The sequence below is a fragment of the Oncorhynchus masou genome, chromosome 23 (assembly GCF_036934945.1).
Source record: "Oncorhynchus masou masou isolate Uvic2021 chromosome 23, UVic_Omas_1.1, whole genome shotgun sequence".
Classification (NCBI taxonomy): Eukaryota; Metazoa; Chordata; class Actinopteri; order Salmoniformes; family Salmonidae; genus Oncorhynchus; species Oncorhynchus masou.
In genome coordinates, this window is record NC_088234.1 from 54,951,270 (window position 1) to 54,975,011 (window position 23,742).

Sequence of the window (23,742 nt, forward strand, 5' to 3'; positions counted from 1 at the left end):
GAAAATTCAGGTCGTTGGCAACCAGGAGGTTGTAAATTCAAATCCCAGGTGAAGTTGAATCCCAAGTGTCATTTTACAGCAATAGCATCTTAATAGAGATGTAAAAATAGTAAATTATTGTATATTTTCTGTATATTTACTGCAACCAGTAGCCAATAATTTACAGAAACATTACAATTAGTGTTTAACAGTGAAGTAACCTATTAGAATTGCTTTATAAATCAGGAATCTTGGAGCTTTTATATAATAAAAAAAATTGTACAAACTTTTTTGGTAGTTGTATGGCAGAGACATTGTGCTACAAAGTAATTGTTTGTTTTATTGTTCTTTACAATTAATAGACACAGAAACTAGATAACTTCATAAAGCTTGCCAGCTGGAAGATTGGATTTTTTAGTTGTTGGAGGGAATAGTAACCATGATCGTTGGTGTCCAAGTAGCACAAGGATAAGAGATACATCTGCAATGAAGCTTAAAATAGCTTAGAGTAAATGTCATGAGTTAGTTTAGTTTATTGAAACATACCAAACCTGAATATACATGTAGATATTTCAATAAAATAAACAAACTACCTAAGAAACAAAACACCTTCATATTTATGCATTCATGATAAATATTTATTTTCATTTTTTTTTACAGTAACATTACTTTAAAAACAGAATATATGCCAACCTATTTAGTTTGTGTACATTACAGACGTAAAACTGATATGTTAAACATGTCATCATTCACTGGAACTTTACAATACTTTATAAAGGGTTTATAGGTACTTTATTAATCAGTACCAATTAAACAGTTATTTGCTTGAAAAACATTATTTCACATAAAAGATTCCACCAATTAGTTATAACAATGTTTTACATAAAGTGTTACCTTCATTAGTTTCATTGTATGATTATTCCTGACATTCACACATTTGTCAAATTGCTAGTTTCTTTCTTTGGTGCCACAAATTGAATCCTCAAATTTCATTACCCTGGTACTGGTGCATAAAGTGATATATTTCATAGACACGGCCAAAAAGAGAGATTGAGGAACTACCAGCCTGACAGCAAGACCATGGCAAGAATGGGGAGAAAAAAATAAAATAAGAGTGAAAGAGAGAGGGAGCTGGGGACTGCATTTCCTTTGTTGTTGGGGACAGTGGTTGTTGGCGGGGTGGGGAAGTCACTGATCATCTTATTAAAAAAGGACGCGAATCTGGAGATTTTGGAAAAAATATGCATATTGGTCGCTCGCAAATTGGTATCATTTTCATCCTTATTCATTGTTAGCACTCCAGCCTGGAACCATGCCAACCCAGACTTACACACCAGGGGACCACCTACATCTCCCTGTATAGAAAACAAAGCAGAAATAAATAGAATTGGATATTAATGAGAATCACTTAAACAGAGAGAATACTTCTGACCTACACCAAACAGCAATGCCTAACACTCTCCGCCATACATACAATTTTGAAGAAACAAAAATTAAAGCATCCAAGTGTAATTCTTTATGACTTGCTATAAGCATGTATGAGCCTTTACAATGCCTTATAACATGGACTATACAGTATGCAATGGTTCTCTATGCATTCAATTCACAACTCTCTCAAACGGACTGTTATTTTGTCCCGATCATTAAGATATGTTCATAAGACATTATAAAGAGATTGTACATGACAAGTCTTACTATGCATTATAACTGTATCATAATGCATTATACCTGGATGCTTTAAGTAAAGTAGCCCTTGCTGTAGCCCTTGTTACCTGTTCCAGGTTTATCGCTGCAGTGCAGATGTTCTCAGTGGAGGAGATGTTGCCACAGCTCATCACATTAGCCTGCTGCCCCCATAGACCCGTCCCAGTGGTGCCGTTCACTAGGATAGTGATTCATTTAGTTGGGTTAAAAATATCAGCTAATACGCATGGTCAACTGGTATCTATAATTTAAGTAAAATTACACGCATAGAAATATTCCACCACATGCCTGTGGTAGAATAAACTAACAAGGACTGTTCTGATAATAATGAAATGTCCTAATAATACGGTGAACAAAACTTAACTGTTTTCATCATCTCATTTTCCCTAAAGAAATTATGAATTATTGAGTCATGTGCATCCATTACTTGAACACTGAATGGCCTTCCAGCATCTTGCAAACAAACACAGTTGCTTACCCCTGCCTTTGTCCTGGTTTCCCCAGCCTGTCACCCAGCACTGAGTCCCAGGTGGGAAACTTACATCATTGCTCAGGTCTACACATATAGGCTGAAGGTAGCTGCTGAAGTTCACAAAGTTATCCAGCTGCAGCAGCGCAATGTTGGTCCCAGTTAGGTTGGTCAGAGTGATGTTCACAATGCCCAATGTAGCCTCAAAGACATCAGATCCTTTCTGCTTGCGCTCTCCCAGAAACACAGTCCACTCGTCGGGATTTAGATGTGAACTGCAGGAACAGAAAACAGATATGGTCTTCGAAAAGCATTTAGAAATATATTTTACAGGCCAATCTTTCTCCACAATGTTGATTACAATGCATGTACACATATACTGCAATATGACTGGATTATGAGTAATTATGCTTGTTTAAAATGCATTATAAACTCAGCAAAAAAAGAAACGTCCTTTCACCGTCAGCTGCGTTTATTTTCAGCGAACTTAACATGTGCAAATATTTGTATGAAGATAACAAGATTCAACAACTGAGACAGAAACTGAACAAGTTCTAAAGACATGTGACTAACATAAATGGAATAATGTGTCGCTGAACAAAGGAGGAGGTCAAAATCAAAAGTAACAGTCAGTATCTGGCGTGGCCACCAGCTGCATTAAGTACTGCAGTGGATCTCCTCCTCATGGACTGCACCAGATTTGCTAGTTCTTGCTGTGAGATGTTACCCCACTCTTCCAACAAGGCACCTGCCCCGGAGATTTCTGGGGGGAATGACCCTAGTCCTCACCCTCTGATCCAACAGGTCCCAGCCATGCTCAATGGAATTGAGATCCGGGCTCTTCGCTGGCCATGGCAGAACACTGACATTCCTGTCTTGCAGGAAATCCTGCACAGAATGAGCAGTATATGGCTGGTGGCATTGTCATGCTGGAGGGTCATGTCAGGAAGAGCCTGCAGGAAGGGTACCACATGAGGGACGAGGATGTCATCCCTGTAACGCACAGCGTTGAGAAAAGCTGCAATGACAACAAGCTCAGTCCGATGATGCTGTGACACACCACCAAAGACCATGATGGACCCTCCACCTCCAAATCAATCCTGCTCCAGAGTACAGGCCTCGGTGTAACGCTCATTCCTTTGGCAATAAACACGAACCCGACCATCACCCCTGGTGAGACAAAATCATGACTCGTTACATGATTTTGCCTTACAACAGGCTTACAAGCCCTCAATCCAGCCTCTCTCTGCCTATTGCGGACAGTCTGATCACTGATGGAGGGATTGTGCATTCCTGATGTAACTCAGGCAGTTGTTGTTGCCATCATGTACCTGTCCAGCAGGTGTGATGTTCAGATGCACCGATCCTGTGCAGGTGTTGTTACACATGATCTGCCACTGCAAGGACGATCAGCTGTCCATCCTGTCTCCTTGTAGCGCTGTCTTAGGCATCTCACAGTACGGACATTGCAATTTTTTGCCCTGGCCACATCTGCAGTCCTCATGCCTCCTTGCAGCATGCCTAAGGCACGTCCACACATATGAGCAGGGACCCTGGGAATTTTTCTTTTGGTGTTTTTCAGAGTCACTAGAAAGGCCTCTTTAGTGTCCTAAGTTTTCTGTGACCTTAATTGCCTACCGTCTGTAAGCTGTTAGTGTATTAACGACCGTTCCACAGGTGAATGTTCATGAATTGTTTATGGTTCATTGAACAAGCATGGGAAACAGTGTTCAAACCCTTTACAATGAAGATCTGTGAAGTTATTTGGATTTTTACAAATTATCTTTGAATGACAGGGTCCTGTAAAAGGAACGTTTCTTTTTTTTTGCCGAGTTTATTTATGGGTCCATAGAAAGTGTTATTCAACTGTTCTCTGTGAAGCTCAGTGCAACATTAATTTACCCAGGGAAGCATTGGGCAGCACTAAGGACAAATTCCTCTGTAATAAGTGTGCCGCTGCAAATATGGATCCCATTTCTGTGTAGATTGACCATCCAGGGCCAAGTTCCCTCCGCAACATAATAACTGTTGCCCCCTAGAAAGGGACTCATAGGAGCACGGCCACATACACGCCCTGAAAGGGAAAGAAGAAAACTGTAAGTAATGATACAAAGTAGTATCGCAGTCTTTCACAGCTCAGCAAATTCTATCTAGAATCTAAAAGGGTTTATTGGCTGTCCCCATAGGGGAACCCTTTGAAGAAGCCTTTTTGGTTCCATGTAGAACTCTTTTGGTTCCAAGTAGAACCCTTTTGGGTTCCATGTAGAACCCTTTCCACAGCAGGTTCTACCTGGAACCCAAAAGCGTTCTTCTATGGGGACAGCCAAATAACCCTTTTGGAACCTTTATCTAAGAGTGTAGCCACAGAGGTAGGAAACTTATGTGGAGCAGTGGTGGCTGTACTTCCAGTTGAGATCATGGTTGGTGGCAAGCCAGGACAGGTATAACTACTGTCAGCATCTAACCCACAGGAGGTAAACAGGACAAAGCCTAGCTTGTCGATGCTGAACCTAAAATGAAAAACTCACCTTCTGCAGTTGAAATGACAGCGATATCTGGTGCTTTAGTTGTTGTTGTTATTAGTTGTTGTTTAGTTGGTACAGTTGTAGCAGGAGGTGGTAGGCCAGGACATGTGTAACTGCTGTCAGTATCTACCCCACTGGAGGTAAACTGGACAAAGCCTGGCTTATCGGTAGTGATCTTGGAGTTGATCCAAGGCTGGTAGCGAGACACTCTGGTGTACACCCCAGGGAGATTGGGCCGAGCGCAGCCAAAACCCCAGCTCACAACCCCAGACTGGATCCAGACAGAGTTCTGTTTGGCCACCATTGGACCTCCAGAGTCACCCTGAAAGGATGGCGCAAGGTAAGTCTTCCAATCCAGTAAACAACAAAGAATAGTTTAGGAACAGAGCAATAATGAAATGGGTTAGCATGGACTCTACCTGACATGAGTCCTTGCCCCCTGTCAGTACACCAGCACAAAGCATGTTGTCTGTGACTGAGCCGACACTATTGAGGCAGTTACACTGTCTATTACCCAGAACTGGAACCTCCACTTCCTGCAGAGCCTGAGGGGAGGGGAGGAATTCTGAGGTAGAGGATGAGAGACAGACTCGTTATGAACATTCCATTTTCATTGGAAAAATAATGTTTTTGGTCTACAATGTACTGCTATTTCTCACAACACAATATGTCATTGACATCTCCATGCAAAGGTCTCCTCACTTCCTTCGTTGATTTTGCCCCAGCCAGTGACCCAGCTATCAGTTCCATTGTGGTAAAAACTGTCACTTGCTGCCAGACAGACGGGTCTGATATAGTTTGTGAAGTTGACTGGTGAGGTGAGTCTGAGCAGAGCAATGTCGTTGTCATTGGTGTCACTGTCGTAAACTGGATGTAAGACGATCTGAGCAACAGTTCTGGACACTTCGTTGGGGTTACTGCCCTCCTGGTTCTGTCGACCTAAGATGATGTTCCAATCATTTGGGCTTGAGCTTTGTTGGAACAGGAAGATTATATATATTTTTGCATCATATGAGAATTTGACAAAATATAATAATCCCATTAAACTAAAGTTGATTTTTCAGAAACTTATTTCAAGTAAGAGTTGCACTCAGCTGCATTACAGAGAGTTTGACGTATTCCTTGAGCTACAACCTTTACGTCCTCTGTATCTCACGCTAACTCACCCAGAAAAGCAGTGGGCTGCAGACATCACCCACTCCTTGTTGATGAGGGACCCGCCACAAACATGGCCACCAAATTGGTGTACGCTAGCCTGCCAGGGCCAACTTCCTGCAGGGGCATCCTCACCCCCCACTATTTTGTTGTTGAATGAAGTGGTCCCACACACTTAAACAGAGATAAACAATGATGAGTGGAGTGGTGCCACATACTGGAACATAAGATATAATCAGAGTCTGAATTGAGTCACTAAGCCATAGAATACAATATGAAACCATGGGTAACACTTTACTTGACACCCAGCATCATAACCATGTCATAATATGTCATAACAACTGACATAACCTGTCCTAACCTGTTATATTATGGTCATAACACTGTCACGAAACATATATTTAGACCTGTTGTGACATATATTGCGTTATTTTATGGCTGATTATGACACCTACATAAGAGTGTCAAAAAAACCAAAACCTACCACACAAGGCAAAACAATCCATAACACCATAGCCTGTGTGTCAACAACTATGGTTGTTATATATATATTTTTTTTAATTGACCATATTAAATTGTCAATGTAATTGCACACACACTGATGTCAGATATGCAGCTACCCCAACGCGCAGACTCCCCAAAAATATGGAAAAAGGCACTCTGGTCAGATGAGATTAAAATGGAGCTTTTTGGCCATCAAGGAAAATGTCTGGCACAAACCCAACACCTCTCATCACCCCGAGAACCCTATCCCCACAGTGAAGCATGGTGATGGCAGCATTATGCTGTGGGGATGTTTTTCATCGGCAGGGACTGAGACACTTGTCAGAATTGAAGGAATGATGTATGGTGCTAAATACAGGGAAATTCTTGAGGGAAACCTGTTTCAGTCTTCCAGAGATGTGAGACTGGGACGGAGGTTCACCTTCCAGCATGACAATGACCCTAAGCATACTGCTAAAGCAGCACTCAAGGGGTTTAAGGGGAAATATTCAAATGTCTTGGAATGGCCTAGTCAAAGCTCAGACCTCAATCCAATTGAGAATCTGTGGTATGACTTAAAGATTGATTTACACCAGTGGAACCCATCGAATTTGAAGGAGCTAGAGCAGTTTTGCCTTGAAGAATGGCAAAAATCACAGTGGCTAGAGACATACCCCAAGAGACTTGCAGCTGTAATTACTGCAAAAGGTGGCTCTACAAAGTTTTGACTTAGGGGGGTGAATAGTTATGCATGCTTAAGTTCTCTCTATTTTCTTCTAATTTCTTGTTTGTTTCACAACAAAAAGTATTTTTGCATTTTCAAAGTGGTAGGCATGGCGTGTAAAATAAAATGATACAACCCCCTCAAAAAACTATTTTAATTCCATGTTGTAAGGCAACTGTCATGTTCTGACCTTTATTTCCTTTGTTTTGTATTTATTTAGTATGGTCAGGGCGTGAGTTAGGGTGGGCAGTCTGTTTGATTTTCTATGATTTGAGGATTTGTATGTTTCGGCCTAGTATGGTTCTCAATCAGAGGCAGGTGTCGTTAGTTGTCTCTGATTGAGAATCATACTTAGGTAGCCTGGGTTTCACTGTTTGTTTGTGGGTGTTTGTTTCCGTGTCTGTGTTTTTCACCACACAGTACTGTTTTGGGTTTCTATCATTCCAGGTTTATTGTTTTTTGTATTCAGTTGTTCATGTGTACTATTTCTTATTAAAAGAACCATGGACACTTACCACGCCGCATATTGGTCCTCCGATCCTTCTCGCCTCTCCTCTTCGGCTATTTCAGCCACTCCCATTGCTGACAGGTGTATAAAATCGAGCACACAGCAACACAATCTCCATAGAAAACATTGGCAGTAGAATAGCCCATACTGAAGAGCTCAGTGACTTGCATCGTGGCACCATAATAGGATGCAACCTTTCCACTAAGTCAGTTCGTCAAATTTCTTCCCTGCTGGAACTGCCCTGTCAAGTGTAAGTGCTGTTATTGTGAATTGGAAACGTCTATTAGCAACAACGATTCAGCGGCAAAGTGGTAGGCGACACAAGCTTAGAAAATGGGACCGCCAAGTGCTGAAGCACGTAGTGCATAAAAATCATCTGTCCTCGGTTGCAACACTCACTACCGAGTTCCAAACTGTCTCTGGAAGCAACTTCAGCACAAGAACTGTTCGTCTGGAGCTTCATGAAATGGGTTTTCATGGCCGATCAGTCGCACAGAAGCCTAAGATCATAATATGCAATGCCAAGCGTCATCTGGAGTAGGGTAAGGCTTGCCGCCATTGGAGTCTGGAGCATGCATTCTCTTGAATGATGAACCAAGCTTCATCATCTGGCAATCCAAAACCATGCCTAGTGCCAACTGTAAAATTTCATGGAAGAGGAATAATGGTCTGGGAATGTTTTTCATGGTTCGGGCTCGGCCCCTTAGTTCCAGTAAAGGGAAATCTAAATGCTACGCCATACAATGACATTCTAGACAATTCTGTACTTCCAACTTTGTGACAACAGTTTGGGGAAGGCCCTTTCCTGTTTCAGCATGACAATGCACCCATGCACAAAGCAAGGTACATACAGAAATGGTTTGTCGAGATCGGTGTGGAAGAACTTGATTGCACAGATCGCTGACGTCAACCCCATCGAACACCTTCAAGATTAATTGGAACGCAGACTGAGAGCCAGCACCAATCGCCCAACATCAGTGCCGACCTTACTAATGCTCTTGTGGCTGAAAGGCAGCAAGTCCAAGCAGCAATGTTCCAACATCTAGTGGAAGGCCTTCCCAGAAGGGTGGAGGCTGTTATAGCAGCAAAGGGGGGACCGGCTCTATATTAATGCCCATGATTTTGGAATGAGATGTTCGACGAGCAGGTGTCCATATGCTTTTAGGAATGTAGTGTACGTCACAATAGGTGTAAATATATGGGCCATGTGTCACGACTTCTGACGAAGTCGTTGCCTCTCCTTGTTCGGGCAGTGCTCGGCGTTCGACGTCACCGGTCTTCTAGCCATCATTGATCCATTTTTCATTTTCCATTGGTTTTGTCTTGTATTCCCACACACCTGTTTTCAATCCCATTCATTACCTGTGTATTTAACCCTCTGTTTCCCCTCATGTCTTCGTCAGAGATTGTTTATTGTTGTCACGCCTTGGTCATTGTATTTTGTGTTTTCGTTATATATTTGGTCAGGCCAGGGTGTGACATGGGTTTATATATTGTATTTTCGTATTGGGGTTTGTAGTATTTGGGATTGCGGCTGAGTAGGGGTGTTGTTTAGGTTTGGCTGCCTGAGGCGGTTCTCAATCAGAGTCAGGTGATTCTCGTTGTCTCTGATTGGGAACCGTATTTAGGTGTACTGGGTTTCACTTTGTATTTCGTGGGTGATTGTTCCTGTCTCTGTGTAGCGTTCACAAGATAGGCTGTAATAGGTTTCACGGTCCGTTTTGTTGTTTTGTATTTATTAGTTATTTCATGTATAGTTCCGTTATTTGTTTCATTAATAAACATGAGTAACCAACACGCTGCATTTCGGTCCGACTTTCTTGCGACAAACGAAGAACGTCGTTACAGAATCACCCACCACACACGGACCGAGCAGCGTGTTAACAGGCAGGAGCTACACGAGAGGCAACAGAAGCAGCTTCAGTGGGAGAGGCTAAACCATTTGGAGAATTGGACATGGGAGGAGGAACTGGACGGAAAAGGACCCTGGGCTCAGCCTGGTGAATATCGCCGCCCCAAGGAGGAATTAGAAGCGGCTAAAGCGGAGAGGCGCTGGTATGAGGAGGCAGCACGGCGACGTGGATGGAAGCCCGGGAATCAGCCCCAAAAAATTATTGGGGGGGGCTATCAGGGAGTATGGCTGCGTCAGGTAGGAGACCTGCGCAAACTCCCTGTGCTTATAGGGGGCTAGAGAGACCGGGCAGGCACCGTGTTATGCAGTGGTGCGCACGGTGTCCCCAGTGCGGGTGCATAGCCCGGTGCGGTATATTTCAGCTCCGCGTATCGGCCGGGCTAGATTGAGCGTCGAGCCAAATGCCATGAAGCCGGCTCTACGCATCTGGTCCCCAGTGCGTCTCCTTGGGCCGGCTTACATGGCACCAGCCTTGCGCTCGGTGTCTCCGGTTCGCCTACATAGCCAGTGCGGGCTATTCCTCCTCGCAGCACTGGCAGGGCAACCGAGAGGATTCAACCAGGTAAGGTTGGGCAGGCTCGGTGCTCAAGAGCTCCAGTGCGCCTGCACGGTCCGGTCTATCCAGTACCACCTCCACACCCCAGCCCTCCGGTAGCAGCTCCCCGCACTAGGCTTCCTGTGCGTGTCCTCGGCCCAATACCACCAGTGCCAGCACCACACATCAGGCCAACAGTGCGCCTCGCCTCTCCTGTCCTGTCGGAGCCTTTCTCCTCTCCAGCGCTGCCGGAGCCTCCTGCCTGTTCGGAGCAGCCTGAGCTGCTAGTCTGCATGGAGCAGCTAGAGCTGCCAGTCTGCAAGGAGCTGCCAGTCTGCATGGAGCAGCCAGAGCTGTCAGTCTGCATGGAGCAGCTAGAGCTGCCAGTCTGCAAGGAGCTGCCAGTCTGCATGGAGCAGCCAGAGCTGCCAGTCTGCATGGAGCAGCTAGAGCTGCCAGTCTGCAAGGAGCTGCCAGTCTGCATGGAGCAGCCAGAGCTGCCAGTCTGCATGGAGCAGCTAGAGCTGCCAGTCTGCAAGGAGCTGCCAGTCTGCATGGAGCAGCCAGAGCTGCCAGTCTGCATGGAGCAGCCAGAGCCGCCAGTCAGCATGGAGCAGCCAGAGCCGTCAGTCAGCATGAAGCAGCCAGAGCCGTCAGTCTGCCAGGATCTGCCAGTCAGCCAGACTCTTCCAGATCTGCCAGTCAACCAGACTCTTCCAGATCTGCCAGTCAACCAGACTCTTCCAGATCTGCCAGTCAACCAGACTCTTCCAGATCTGCCAGTCAACCAGACTCTTCCAGATCTGCCAGTCAGCCAGACTCTTCCAGATCTGCCAGTCAGCCAGACTCCTCCAGATCTGCCAGTCAACCAGACTCTTCCAGATCTGCCAGTCAGCCAGACACTTCCAGATCTGCCATTCAGCCAGACTCTTCCAGATCTGCCATTCAGCCAGACTCCTCCAGATCTGCCAGTCAACCAGACTCTTCCAGATCTGCCAGTCAACCAGACTCTTCCAGATCTGCCAGTCAACCAGACTCTTCCAGATCCGCCAGTCAGCCAGGATCCGCTAGTCAGCCAGGATCTGCCAGATCTGCTAATCAGCCAGGATCCGCCAGTCGGCCAGGATCTGCCAGTCAGCCAGGATCCGCCAGTCAGCCAGGATCTGCCAGATCTGCTAGTCAGCCAGGATCCGCCAGTCGGCCAGGATCTGCCAGTCAGCCAGGATCTGCCGGAGTCAACTGCCTTGCTGGGCTTCATCTCAGTACTGGGCTTCTTCTCAGTGCTGGGCTACCTCTCAGTGCTGGGCTGCCCCTCAGTCCCGAGCTGCCTCAGTCCCGAGCTGCCCCTCAGTCCCGAGCTGCTCCTCTGTTCAGTAGGGTTCTGGGTGAGGAATATTCGGCCATGGTCGGCGGCGAGGGTGGATCATCCCAGGACGCGAAGGGGAGGAACTATGACATTTATGGAGTGGGGTCCAGGTCCCGAGCCGGAACCGCCACCATGGACAGACGCCCACCCGGACCTGCCCTATGGTCTTGAGGTGCGTCCGGGAGTCCGCACCTTAGGGGGGGGTTCTGTCACGCCTTGGTCATTGTATTTTGTGTTTTTTCGTTATATATTTGGTCAGGCCAGGGTGTGACATGGGTTTATATATTGTATTTTCGTATTGGGGTTTGTAGTATTTGGGATTGCGGCTGAGTAGCGGTGTTGTTTAGGTTTGGCTGCCTGAGGCGGTTCTCAATCAGAGTCAGGTGATTCTCGTTGTCTCTGATTGGGAACCGTATTTAGGTGTACTGGGTTTCACTTTGTATTTCGTGGGTGATTGTTCCTGTCTCTGTGTAGCGTTCACAAGATAGGCTGTAATAGGTTTCACGTTCCGTTTTGTTGTTTTGTATTTATTAGTTATTTCATGTATAGTTCCGTTATTTGTTTCATTAATAAACATGAGTAACCAACACGCTGCATTTCGGTCCAACTTTCTTGCGACAAACGAAGAACGTCGTTACAATTGTCAGTGTAGTGTTTGTTGTTTAGGTGCGCGACGGGTCTTCGTACCCATATTTGTTTATATTCCTTTTTCTATTTAGTGTTATGGAGCATGTTACTTGGACATTATTAAAAGACTCCATTTTACACTCCGTTTGACTCTCCTGCGCCTGACTTCCCTGCCACCTATATACGTATCTCTGACACCATGACAGTGTTATGACCATATTATGACAGGTTATGTCAGCTGTTATGACATATTATGGCATGGTTATGATCGTGTCATAATGTGTTATGACACTGGGTGTCAAGTAAAGTGTTACCAAAACATGATTGTTCACACAGTGTGGAAATGAACCGTTGGCTTCACAGTAACATGATACACAGTATACATGATAAATAAAATAATCAGACATTAAAACATTAGCAGCACATCATTAAGATCATGACAGCTGTCAAAATGTGCATGCAGGTATGTGGACTGATTACATTTTGTCAATAATGAAAACGAAGAATATCTCAAAGGTTGACATTTATAGTATGTTCTAATCGATCATGCTCTTTAAATTAAACAAAAAGAAATGGCAGCAATGGGAGTGATGACCATGAATTTCTGTACACGTCTGGAGAAGAAAATGTAGATCATGTTCTTACCATCAAGTTGACAATACGATTCTGAGAAAGAGAGGAAGTAATTGAGTTAATTCATTTGTCTGATTGTCTCTATTAAACATGTTTGCTTTTGTGAAAATGCAGCTTGTGTATAACCATAATTGTTGAACATGTCACACCTCATTGCATGCTAGCTTGCATCAGCTGCACCTTTTCTTCAGTAGTGGATCAAACAAATAAAGCTAAAACATTAAATTCATGTTTTCATGAAACTGAAAAGTCTCTGAAATGGAATGCTGTTGTAATATGAGTTGGATTAGAGTGTTTTATTTAATATTTTATTTCGGGGGCAGTTTAGCTTTAATATTGCAGATAGACTGTGGCTTCCATCAATGTAATTGTCTGCATAATTTACAATCCCCCATACATATAAAAAAATATATATTTTCCTTTATTATTTTCTCCTAACCCTAACATCCTTCCCCTAATTGGATTAAACGAATGCACAACAACAATTAGGCTTCTACTTTCAGTTTATACATACTATATACATTTTATGGACACAGTATATTTTACAATCGTTTTTAGTCCCAGCCTTCAGCTACCCTCAACCCCTCCCATCTATCTCTGAAGACCATCCAGTTTTGATTACTATTTGCCATATATTTTTTGGTTTTTCAATTCATAAAACTGAAAAGACTCTGAAATGGAATGATGTTGTAATATGAGTTGGATTGTAGTGTTTGTAAGGTATTTTATACATGTTTATTTTACAAGTATCTAAGTATATATTTTTAAGAATGTGAGTAGTTAAATGTTGCAATATGTAACTTTTTGTGTGATCCGACCAGTGGCGAATTTAGCATGTCAATCTTGGTGGGGAAAACCATTTTTTTATAGATGCAGCGAAGCCACTACACATCACTAAACTGTACATTAAATGCACTTTCATGGTGACAAACGCTGCCCACAAACTCTTAGGGTCTACATAAAGCTGTCCCGAGAGTGGAGCTTATGGCTGACTGTAACGGCTTTCTATAGGTGAAGGAGAGTCGGACCAAAATGCGGCGTGGCTATTGAGATTCATGTTTAATGAAAAAACACACTAAACACAAACACTACAAAACAATAAACGTAATGAAAACCGGAACAGCCTAATACTGGTGCAAACTAGTACACGACAGACATAAGGACAGGAAAAGGAACAAAAGGACAATCACCCACGAAACACTCAAAGAATATGGCTGCCGAAATATGGTTCCCAATCAGAGACAACGATAAACACCTGCCTCTGATTGAGAACCACTTATGACAGCCATAGATTCACCTAGAACACCCCACAAAGCTACCATCCCAATACATGTGAAAAAAAAACAAGACAAAACACACCACATACAAAAACCCATGTCACACCCTGGCCTGACCAAATAGATAAGGAAAACACAAAATACTAAGACCAGGGCGTGACACTGACTTGCTTAATATGGTTTCTACTGACTCCTTGTGGATTTGTGTACAGTAACTAGATAAGAACCACATTCTCCTTCAATAATAATGGATGTCGACATTTTGACTTTTGAACCATACACAAACTTTATCACATTTATGTTCAGTAAATTCACAATATTTGTTCTTATATAAATAATACGTAGCTCGTAAATATAAGCAAGTTCAAGCAAACGAGCTGCGATGAGGTAGGCCTACTGGTTCAGCACTTTCGAAATGGACAGCGACAGAAATTCAGAGAGATATTAGTTCAGATAAATTCAGCAAGATGTTGAGGCCTTAACTTTACGCTTTTTTAAGTCACCACGGAGAGAGAAAGAGAGAGACCCAGACACAGAAGTTAGACTGCCATTTGAAGTATTTTATTAGGCCTATGTGATGTAAAAAGGAAGGAGAATATAATCACAAGGATCCACTTTTATAAACAATATACAGAAGCACTGACAGAGCATTGCACAAACAAAACAACCGCAATATGAACTGGAATTACATGGGTCTATTACTGAACTGTTTGTTGAACCAAAGTATTTCAATTGGAAGAGACCGTCACTGGCAAACATGGTAACGAGAAGGGGATACTATAATATAATGTTGTTGGGTCTGTAACTTACCACCCTCCTTATGGAGAAAAGCACCTGAGCTAATTATAACACACAAAGTAAGAAAAACAATTAAATGCATCATTCTAACATTGCCTAAAATTATTAATAAGATACTAATGACATATACCTATATAAGCAATATAACAATGCAGATGTACAAACTATGGCATATAAACTCAGCAAAAAAAGAAACATCCTCTCACTGTCAACTGCATTTATTTTCAGCAAATTAGTGTGAACATAACAAGATAGATTCAACAACTGAGACATAAACTGAACAAGTTCCACAGACATATGACTAACAGAAATGGAAGAATGTGTCCCTGAACAAATGGGGGGGGGGGGGGTGTAAAAATCAAAAGGAACAGTCAGTATCTGGTGTGGCCACCAGGTGTATTAAGTACTGCAGTGCATCTCCTCCTCATGGACTGCACCAGATTTGCCCGTTCTTGCTGTGAGAAGTTACCCCACTCTTACACCAAGGCACCTGCAAGTTCCCGGACAATTCTGGGGGGGAATGGCCCTAGCCCTCACCCTCCGATCCAACAGGTCCCAGATGTGCTCAATGGGATTGAGATCCGGGCTCTTCACTGGCCATGGCAGAACTCTGACATTCCTGTCTTGCTGGAAATCACGCACAGAATGAGCAATATGGCTGATGGCCTTGTCATGCTGGAGGGTCATGTCAGGATGAGCCTGCAGGAAGGGTACCACATGAGTGAGGAGGATGTCATCCCTGTAACGCACCGCGTTGAGATTGCCTGCAATGACAACAGGCTCAGTCCGATGATGCCGATGATGCCGTGACACACCGCCACAGACCTCCAAATTGATCCCGCTCCAGAGTACAGGCCTCGGTGGAACACTCATTCCTCCGACGATGAACAATAAACACGAATCTGACCTTCATACCTGCTGAGACAAACTGCAGCATGTCAGAGAAGAGCACTTTTTGTCAGTCCTGTCTGGTCCAGCGACGGTGGGTTTGTGCCCATAGGCGACGTTGTTGCCGGTGATGTCTGGTGAGGACCTGCCTCACAACAGACCCACAATCCCTCAGTCCAGCCTCTCTCAGCCTATTGCGGACAGTCTGAGCACTGATGGAGGGATTGTGCATTCCTGGTGTAACTCTGGCAGTTGTTGTTACCACCCTGTACCTGTCCCGCAGGTGTGATGTTCGGATGTGCCGATCCTGTGCAGGTGCTATTACACGTGATCTGCCACTGCGAGGACGATCAGCTGTCCGTCCTGTCTCCTTGTAGTGCTGTCTTAGGCATCTCACAGTAGGGACATTGCAATTTATTGCCCTGGCCACATCTGCAGTCCTCATGCCTCCTTGCAGCATGCCTAAGGCACGTTCACACAGATGAGCAGAGACCCTGGGCATCTTTCTTCTGGTGTTTTTCAGAGTCAGTAGAAAGGCCTTTTTAGTGTCCTAAGTTTTCATAACTGTGACCTTAATTGCCCACCATCTATAAGCTGTTAGTGTCTTAAAGACCGCTCCACAGATTCTTGTTCGTTAATTGTTTATGGTTCATTGAACAAGCATGAACAAGCCGATGAAAGCTCTTACAATTTTCGACGATGACATTTCGCTAAAACAGACTATAGGCTACATGTGCACTACCAAGTCAGAACAGTATATGCCTATTCATTCAGCACTTTTGAAATGGACAGTGACATAATTCAGAATATGGGCTGTTCTTACAGTATTCTCCCTGTACACCAAGTCCGAACGGTAGGCCAAATTAACAGAGGCACATAAGCAGACAAAGAAAGCTCTGACAATAGGGGCACATAAGCAGACAATGAAAGCTGATACAATATTCGATTATGACATTTTCTAAAAACTGGCTATAGGCTAGAAGTGATCAACCAAGTCGGAACAGTAGGCTAAATTAACGGGGGCACGTATGCAGACAATGAAAGCTGTTACAATATTCAAAGATGAGATTTCTCTAAAGGCTACACGTGCACCACCAAGTCAGAACAGTAGGCTAAATTCGAAGGGGGGAAAGGGACCACATTCTTAGGGTGAGGCGCATGGGCTACTAACTGCATACTACACAACATACACTTAGTATTACTTTCTTAGTTACAGTATACACATCTCCCTGGCATATTACATCACTTATGCAGCAGCATACTAGACATAGTTATGGACTCACCATTGTTGTACTGTGCTCACTTGAACAGCAAGTTGGCACGGCGGTCCTTCTTGTGGGCAAACTTCTCAATTACTATGTCATCAAAGTCTTGCATTCTCTGGATGAAGTCATGCTGGATTGATAGCGTTGAACCTTTTTTGGCCCATGGAGTTGCATGTGGTTTTTATTCTTCTAAGGGGGAAAAGTTTCTATCTGACTCAGCAGTTGTCATCGGAGTGGTGATGATGAATTTGAGAAGAGAGACTGTATCAGACAAGGCCTCCTGAATGTTGTTTTCATAGAGTGATTTCAATTAAGAATGTCTTTCCAGTGTGCAGCTGAGGATGTCGATAGACATTGAACAGCTCCCTTTTCAATTCTCCTGTTTGTCCACAGGTTGGTAGCACGCTGGAGTTCGGCGGTCGGAAAGGAAACCTTCGGCACGTACATTACTACTCATCGCCGCTGCCCTGTCATAGGTTTGTGCAGCCAACTTCTCCTTGACATTCAGTGGTGCTAGGACTTGTTTGATGGTTTTGGAGAGGCCAACACCAGTTTTGTCCTTCACCTCTACAAAAACCTCTCACACACACTGTTGTCTGGTAACCATGTAGCGCAGCACTATTACCATCTGTGATTTACGGGAGATGTACAGACGCAAAAGGAGTCTCAGACACCTTAGCTATAGCTTCTCTGTACACTTCATTAACATACAATCCAAAAGTTTGTTATGGATTGTGCTTGACGTACCCTTAAAAATTGATTTCACGCATGGTCTCAAAAATACACCTGAAAACGTCTGGGTTCAAGGAGTCGGCCAACTTGTCATGGCCCCGCAGTGCTGTCTCACAATTGCCACACAATTGAATGCATGCTATAATTCGGGCAATCACGTACCTATTCTCCGTTTGTTGGTTGTGAAGGTCGATGGCTCGTCTGTATTTCTAGCTGAGCCACAATGTTTGATTTCTCCAGTAATCCCAGTTTAAAAGCATTGTCTATATGTGATGCACAATTATCATGTTTTCAGACTCTTTCAGACAGATGTTTTAAACCCTTAAACCCAGACTTGAACCACACACCCTCCACTGAATCGCAGGCAGTGGAAGCAAAATAGTGATTTCTTTAGAATGCTTGCAGTTAGCCACTGCTTCCTTCCAAACCACTCATGGTTGAATTTGCAATTTCCGACTTGTTGTGTAATGTTTATGTCCAATGGTCCATGAGCACCGCGACGTTTTATCTCTACTTTCTCTTAATTTGACAAGGATATGGCATTGATTGAAAAGGATTTGCCAGTAGATTGTCAAGTTGATTCATGATGATGACTGCTAGCTTGCTAGCTAAGATTTTGAAAGTATGATTTTGACACAATCAGTCCGATCAAAGCTACTGTAGATAGTGAGTTGACGTAATTTTATCTGTGGCCAATGACCTTCACACTTCTTGGATGGGCACTTCAAATAAAACTCTATGGCAGCATCCAAGGGGCTTGAATTTTCGAGCTCTCTCCGTAGATTTTGTGGTGACTTAGTGTCCTCATGAGTGACAGAACCCTGAGCCAATCATGGCGCAACTAGAGAACATTACCTTAATCAAGAAATCGACTTTATTAACTCAATAATTTTTTTTTACATTGTTTGTAAACTGATATGTGACACGTATTAATGCCAAAATAACATGCAAAACTGGTCGTAATACATCATGTCAGTAAAGGATTTTCATCAACAATTGGCTTGTTTTGTTCTCATTATAGTAGCAAGCCATTCTATAGAAAAATCTATTTTTACATTAACTATTTACTTTTGAGATGTATCTCTGGGGAAGGATACTGCAACACTCAAAAAGGGCAATGAAAGATGCATGAAAAGTGTCATGACGCCTATGTATACACTGACTGTACATAACAATAGGACACCTGCTCTTTCATTTATACTGACCAGGTAAATCCAGGTGAATGTTATGATCCCTTATTGATGTCACTTCTTAAATCCACTTCAATCAGTGTAGATGAAGGGGAGGCAAAAGGTTAAAGAAGGATTTTTAAGCCTCACTCTCTCACCATTGTTGTACAGGTTTACTTTAGAATGACAGACATTCTGGATTTCAAACATTGTTAATGAAAAATTGTTTAAAACTATTTTTCAAAGTTGCAACATGCCAAATAGTGTCTCCATAGTGTCTCTATCATCTCTACTACCAGTACTGCACTAGTGGTTACTTAAAAATATATATATCCTCAGCACTCTTTACCCAAAACCCCATAATGACCAAGTGAAAACAAGTTTTTAGAAAAAAATAAAAAACTGAAACACTTATTTACATAAGTTTTCAGAACGTCTGCTATGAGACTCAAAATTGAGCTCAGGTGCATCCTGTTTCCACTGATCATCCTTGAGATGTTTCAACAATTTCATTGGATTCCACCTGTGGTAAATTCAATGGATTGGACATGATTTGGAAAGGCACACACCTGTCAATATATGGTCCCACAATTAACAATGCATGTCAGAGCAAAAATCAGGCCATGAAGTTGAAGGAATTGTCTGTAGAGACAAAAACAAAGGAACTAAGGTCAGAACGTGACACCTACAGTGAAGCATGGTGGTGACAGCATCATGCTGTGGGGATGTTTTTCAGCGACAGGGACTGGGAGACTAGTCAGGATTAAGACAAAGATGAACGGAGCCAAGTACAGAGAGATCCTTGATGAAAACCTTCTCCAGAGCTATCAGGACCTCAGACTGGGGCGAAAGTTCACTTTCCAACAGGACAACGACTCCAAGCACACAGCCAACACAACACAGGAGTGGCTTCGAGACAAGTCTCTGAATGTCCTTGAGTGGCCCAGCCAGAGCCCAGACAGAGCGAATATCTCTGGAGAGACCTGAAAATAGCTGTGCAGCAACGCTCCCCATACAACCTGACAGAGCTTGAGAGGATCTACAGAGAAAAATGGTAGAAACTCCCCAAACACAGGTGTGCCAAGCTTGTAGCGTCATACCCAAGAAGACTCAAGGCTGTAGTCGGTGCCAAAGGTGCTTCAACAAAGTACTAAGTAAAGGGTCTGAATACTTATGTAAATGTGATGTTTCAGTGTTTTATTTTTAATAAATTATCAAACATTTCTAAAATCCTGTTTTTGCTTTGTCATTATGGGGTATTGTGTAGATTGATGAGGGGTAAAAAAACTATTTAATATATTTTAAAATATATATTTTTTATTTCGCTTTTATTTAACCAGGTAGGCCAGTTGAGAACAAGTTCTCATTTAAAACTGCGACCTGGCCAAGATAAAGCAAAGCAGTGCGAAACAAGCAACACAGAGTTACACAAGGGATAAACAAACGTACAGTCAATAACACAATAGAAAAATCTATATACAGTGTGTGCAAATGTAAAAAGATTAGTGAGGTAAGGCAATAAATATTGTAGGTCATAGTGGTGAAATAGTTACAATTTAGCAATTAACATTGGAGTGATAGTTGTGCAGAAGATGAATGTACATGTAGAGATACTGGTGTGCAAAGGAGCAAAAATAAATAAATAAATAAGGGGATGAGGTAGTTGGGTGGGCTATTTACAGATGGGCTGTGCACAGGTGCAATGATCGGTAAGCTGCTCTGACAGCTTGTGCAGACCTCACTACCCTCTGGAGAGCCTTCTGCCCACAACCGTAAGGCTCTCCAGAGGGTAGTGAGGTCTGCACAACGTATCACCGGGGGCAAACTACCTGCCCTCCAGGACACCTACACCACCCGATGTTACAGGAAGGCCATAAAGATCATCAAGGACAACACCCACCCGAGCCACTGCCTGTTCACCCCGCTATCATCCAGAAGGCGAGGTCAGTACAGGTGCATCAAAGCTGGGACCGAGAGACTGAAAAACAGCTTCTATCTCAAGGCCATCAGACTGTTAAACAGCAACCACTAACATTGAGTGGCTGCTGCCAACACACTGACTCAACTCCAGCCACTTCAATAATGGAAATTGATGGGAAAGGATGTAAAATATATCACTAGCCACTTTAAACAATGCTACCTAATATAATGTTTACATACCCTACATTATTCATCTCATATGTATACGTATATACTGTACTCTATCATCTACTGCATCCTTATGTAATACATGCATCACTAGCCACTTTAACTATGCCACTTTGTTTACATACTCATCTCATATGTATATACTGTACTCGATACCATCTACCGTATCTTGCCTATGCTGCTCTGCACCATCACTCATTCATATCTTTATGTACACATTATTTATCCCCTTACACTGTGTATAAGAAATTAGTTTTGGAATTGTTAGTTAGATTACTTGTTGGTTATTACTGCATTGTCGGAACTGGAAGCACAAGCATTTCGCTACATTCGCATTAACATCTGCTAACCATGTGTATGTGAAATAAAATTTGATTTGATTTGATTTGAAGTTAGTGAGGGAGATATAAGACTCCAGCTTCAGAGATTTTTGCAATTCATTCCAGTCAATGGCCACAGAGAACTGGAAGGAAAGGTGGCCAAAGGAGGAGTTGGCTTTGGGGGTGACCAGTTAAATATACCTGCTGGAGCGCATGCTACAGTGACCAGTATGGTGACCAGTGAGCTGAGATAAGGTGGGGCTTTTTCCTAGCAAAGACTTATAGATGACCCGGAGCCAGTGGGTTTGGCGACGAATATGAAGCGAGGGCCAGCCAACAAGAGCATACAGGTCGCAGTGGTGGGCAATAAATGTGGCTTTCGTGACAAAACGGATGGCACTGTGATAGACTACATCCAATTTGCTGGGTAGATTGTTGGAGGTTATTTTGAAAATGACATTGCCGAAGTCGAGGATCGGTAGGATAGTCAGTTTTACGAGGGTATGTTTGGCAGCATGAGTGAAGGATGCTTCGTTGCAAAATAGGAAGCCAATTCTAGATTTAATTTTGGATTAGAGATGCTTAATTTGAGTCTGGAAGGAGAGTTTACAGTCTAGAAAGACACCTAGGTATTTATAGTTGTCCACATATTCTAAGTCAGAACTGCCCAGAGTAGTGATGCTTGACAAGCAATGAGACAATTGTAAACTCGAGATGATCAGATGGCCATGTTGGTATGAAGGCCAGATTGTGAATTTAGCCATATAATGAATTGCCTCTTGCTGATTATCCCTTTCTTAGTTCATTTGTAAATTCACATCAGAATAACTGATGAATTTACGAACGTTCAATACCTGTCAAAAATGTTCGGTGTCAATAAACGTCGGCAAAAATGCTTAATTAAATTGTTGCCAGCTACACAGTTAGTAAACAACGCTCTGGATAACATGTAACCAGCCTAACTAGCCTAACCATCTGATTTGATTTGACCAGCTCTATTAGGGTGCACTCTGGCACACCAAATTGAATTCACGAACACACCCCAATTCAATCTGAAACAAGTATTCAACAATGGCAACTATTCAAAATATTTGTGGACAACAACTCCCATGTATCTTGTCACTATATCCATAATCTTTGATAGTATGCAACATTTCTAAAATTAAATATGGTTTAAATTCCAGGATGTATCACTAATTTCAGCTCTTCATCTAGTAGAATTTAATGAATGCCTTTCCACAATGCATTGGAAGTGGGGGGGCTGTGAGTGATAGGCCCTAGTTCTCTTCAAGTAACCAACAACAAAACTAGGTTAGTTCATTGGGAAGATTCCCAAAGATTCTGTGGTGGTGCTCAAATGGAGGCAAAGTAGTTTCTGTTCTTTTTAAAAGTATAATGAACATTTTATTTTAGGTTACATCTTTGAAAACATAAGTATTTTTTATTTTATTTTTTACCCAAAGTGGATTTCTGTTTTCTCACTGAAAAGTGTTTATTGTTCTCGTCAGAGCTTTTCAACTAAATACTAAACCATATTTTCATTGATGAATGTGTCGTCTTGTTATTGATGTGATGTTATTCAGGCCTTTTGATTTTAACAGATTGTTTTAGTTTGGTAGGCATGCATTTAATTTATTGATTAAGCCTTAGCAGTCATTCTGATCTCGTTCCCAATGATCAGTGCTTTAGTTTGTAATGTTGCTGTCCAGTGGTTCTGAATTTGTGACTGAATTTGCACCCGACGGTCCACGTTTTTCTGTGCAATAACATTTTGATTTGAACAGTTGAAAAATGTTGGTGTGTGTCCTAGGCTTTTTATATTTAGCCTATATATGTTATAGCGCTTTGGTTTAACTAATACATATGTTGATATGGAACCAAAGGATCTGTTTCAGTAGGCTACTTGCTTAATAGTATGCAACGATGAGTAAATAGTATGTAGTTTAAGTATATGGTACACTAGTATGGGTAGACAATCCCACTCCTGCCACAGAAAAGTATAGTGGTCAATCTAATACGCTCAAAAAGACTTACCTTGAATTAGGAGACTTGCCACCGTCAATAAACATACCAATTTCTTCACAGACATTTCAAGTCTTATGTACAAAGCCCATGTTTTTGCTCTTTAAATATCCCTCATGCTGTCCTTCATTGCCTACTCCCCTCCCTTCGGACACCCCACACACTACACCCTCTTCTTTTGTTCTTCTAATCACTCAACTTTATTTCCTTGTTGGTCTACATTGGCTATCCTGAGGCCACTCATTAGACAGGTATGGCCAAACACTGATTAGCTGTGATATGGGTTTGTGCTTAGGTCATTCAGTAAGGCTAGAAAGGCTAAGAATAGTGTACAGAAGTTTCCATTAATCCCCATCAATTAAACATTAACCCTACATTCTCAAACAAAGTGATCGTGTCACACCCTGACCATAGTTTGCTTTGTATGTTTCTATGTTTTGTTTGGTCAGGGTGTGATCTGAGTGGGCATTCTATGTTGTGTCTAGTTTGTCTGTTTCTGTGTT

The 23,742-nt window shown here is 42.7% G+C and overlaps 1 protein-coding gene across 2 annotated transcripts; it reads right to left on the reverse strand.

Annotated features, from left to right (window-relative positions):
- Positions 1 to 588: 588 nt before the first annotated feature.
- Positions 589 to 23,393, reverse strand: LOC135510035 (transmembrane protease serine 9-like). Of its 2 annotated transcripts, XM_064930836.1 has the most exons (10): positions 23,252 to 23,393; positions 12,633 to 12,653; positions 5,844 to 6,006; positions 5,380 to 5,648; positions 5,097 to 5,242; positions 4,681 to 4,999; positions 4,055 to 4,226; positions 2,162 to 2,427; positions 1,752 to 1,861; positions 589 to 1,334 (listed from the first exon to the last, which is right to left on the reverse strand). In XM_064930836.1, the coding sequence occupies exons 1-10, from the start codon at positions 23,304 to 23,306 to the stop codon at positions 1,038 to 1,040; spliced, it is 1,818 nt and encodes a 605-aa protein (XP_064786908.1). In that variant the 5' UTR covers positions 23,307 to 23,393; the 3' UTR covers positions 589 to 1,037. The 2 variants fall into 2 exon arrangements, with proteins under 2 accessions (XP_064786908.1, XP_064786909.1); XM_064930837.1 differs by lacking the exon at positions 12,633 to 12,653.
- Between the last annotated feature and the right edge of the window lie 349 nt (positions 23,394 to 23,742).

Coding starts and splice junctions, on each gene's coding strand:
- LOC135510035 (XM_064930836.1), bottom strand. CDS start 23,306: ATGTCTGTGAAGAAATTGGTATGTTTATTGACGGTGGCAAGTCTCCTA. Junction 6,007..12,632: donor ATCGTATTGTCAACTTGATG/GTAAGAACATGA, acceptor TCTCTGTTTAAG/TGTGTGGGACCACTTCATTC. Junction 2,428..4,054: donor GCTGCCCAATGCTTCCCTGG/GTAAATTAATGT, acceptor CTGTTCCTGCAG/TTCACATCTAAATCCCGACG.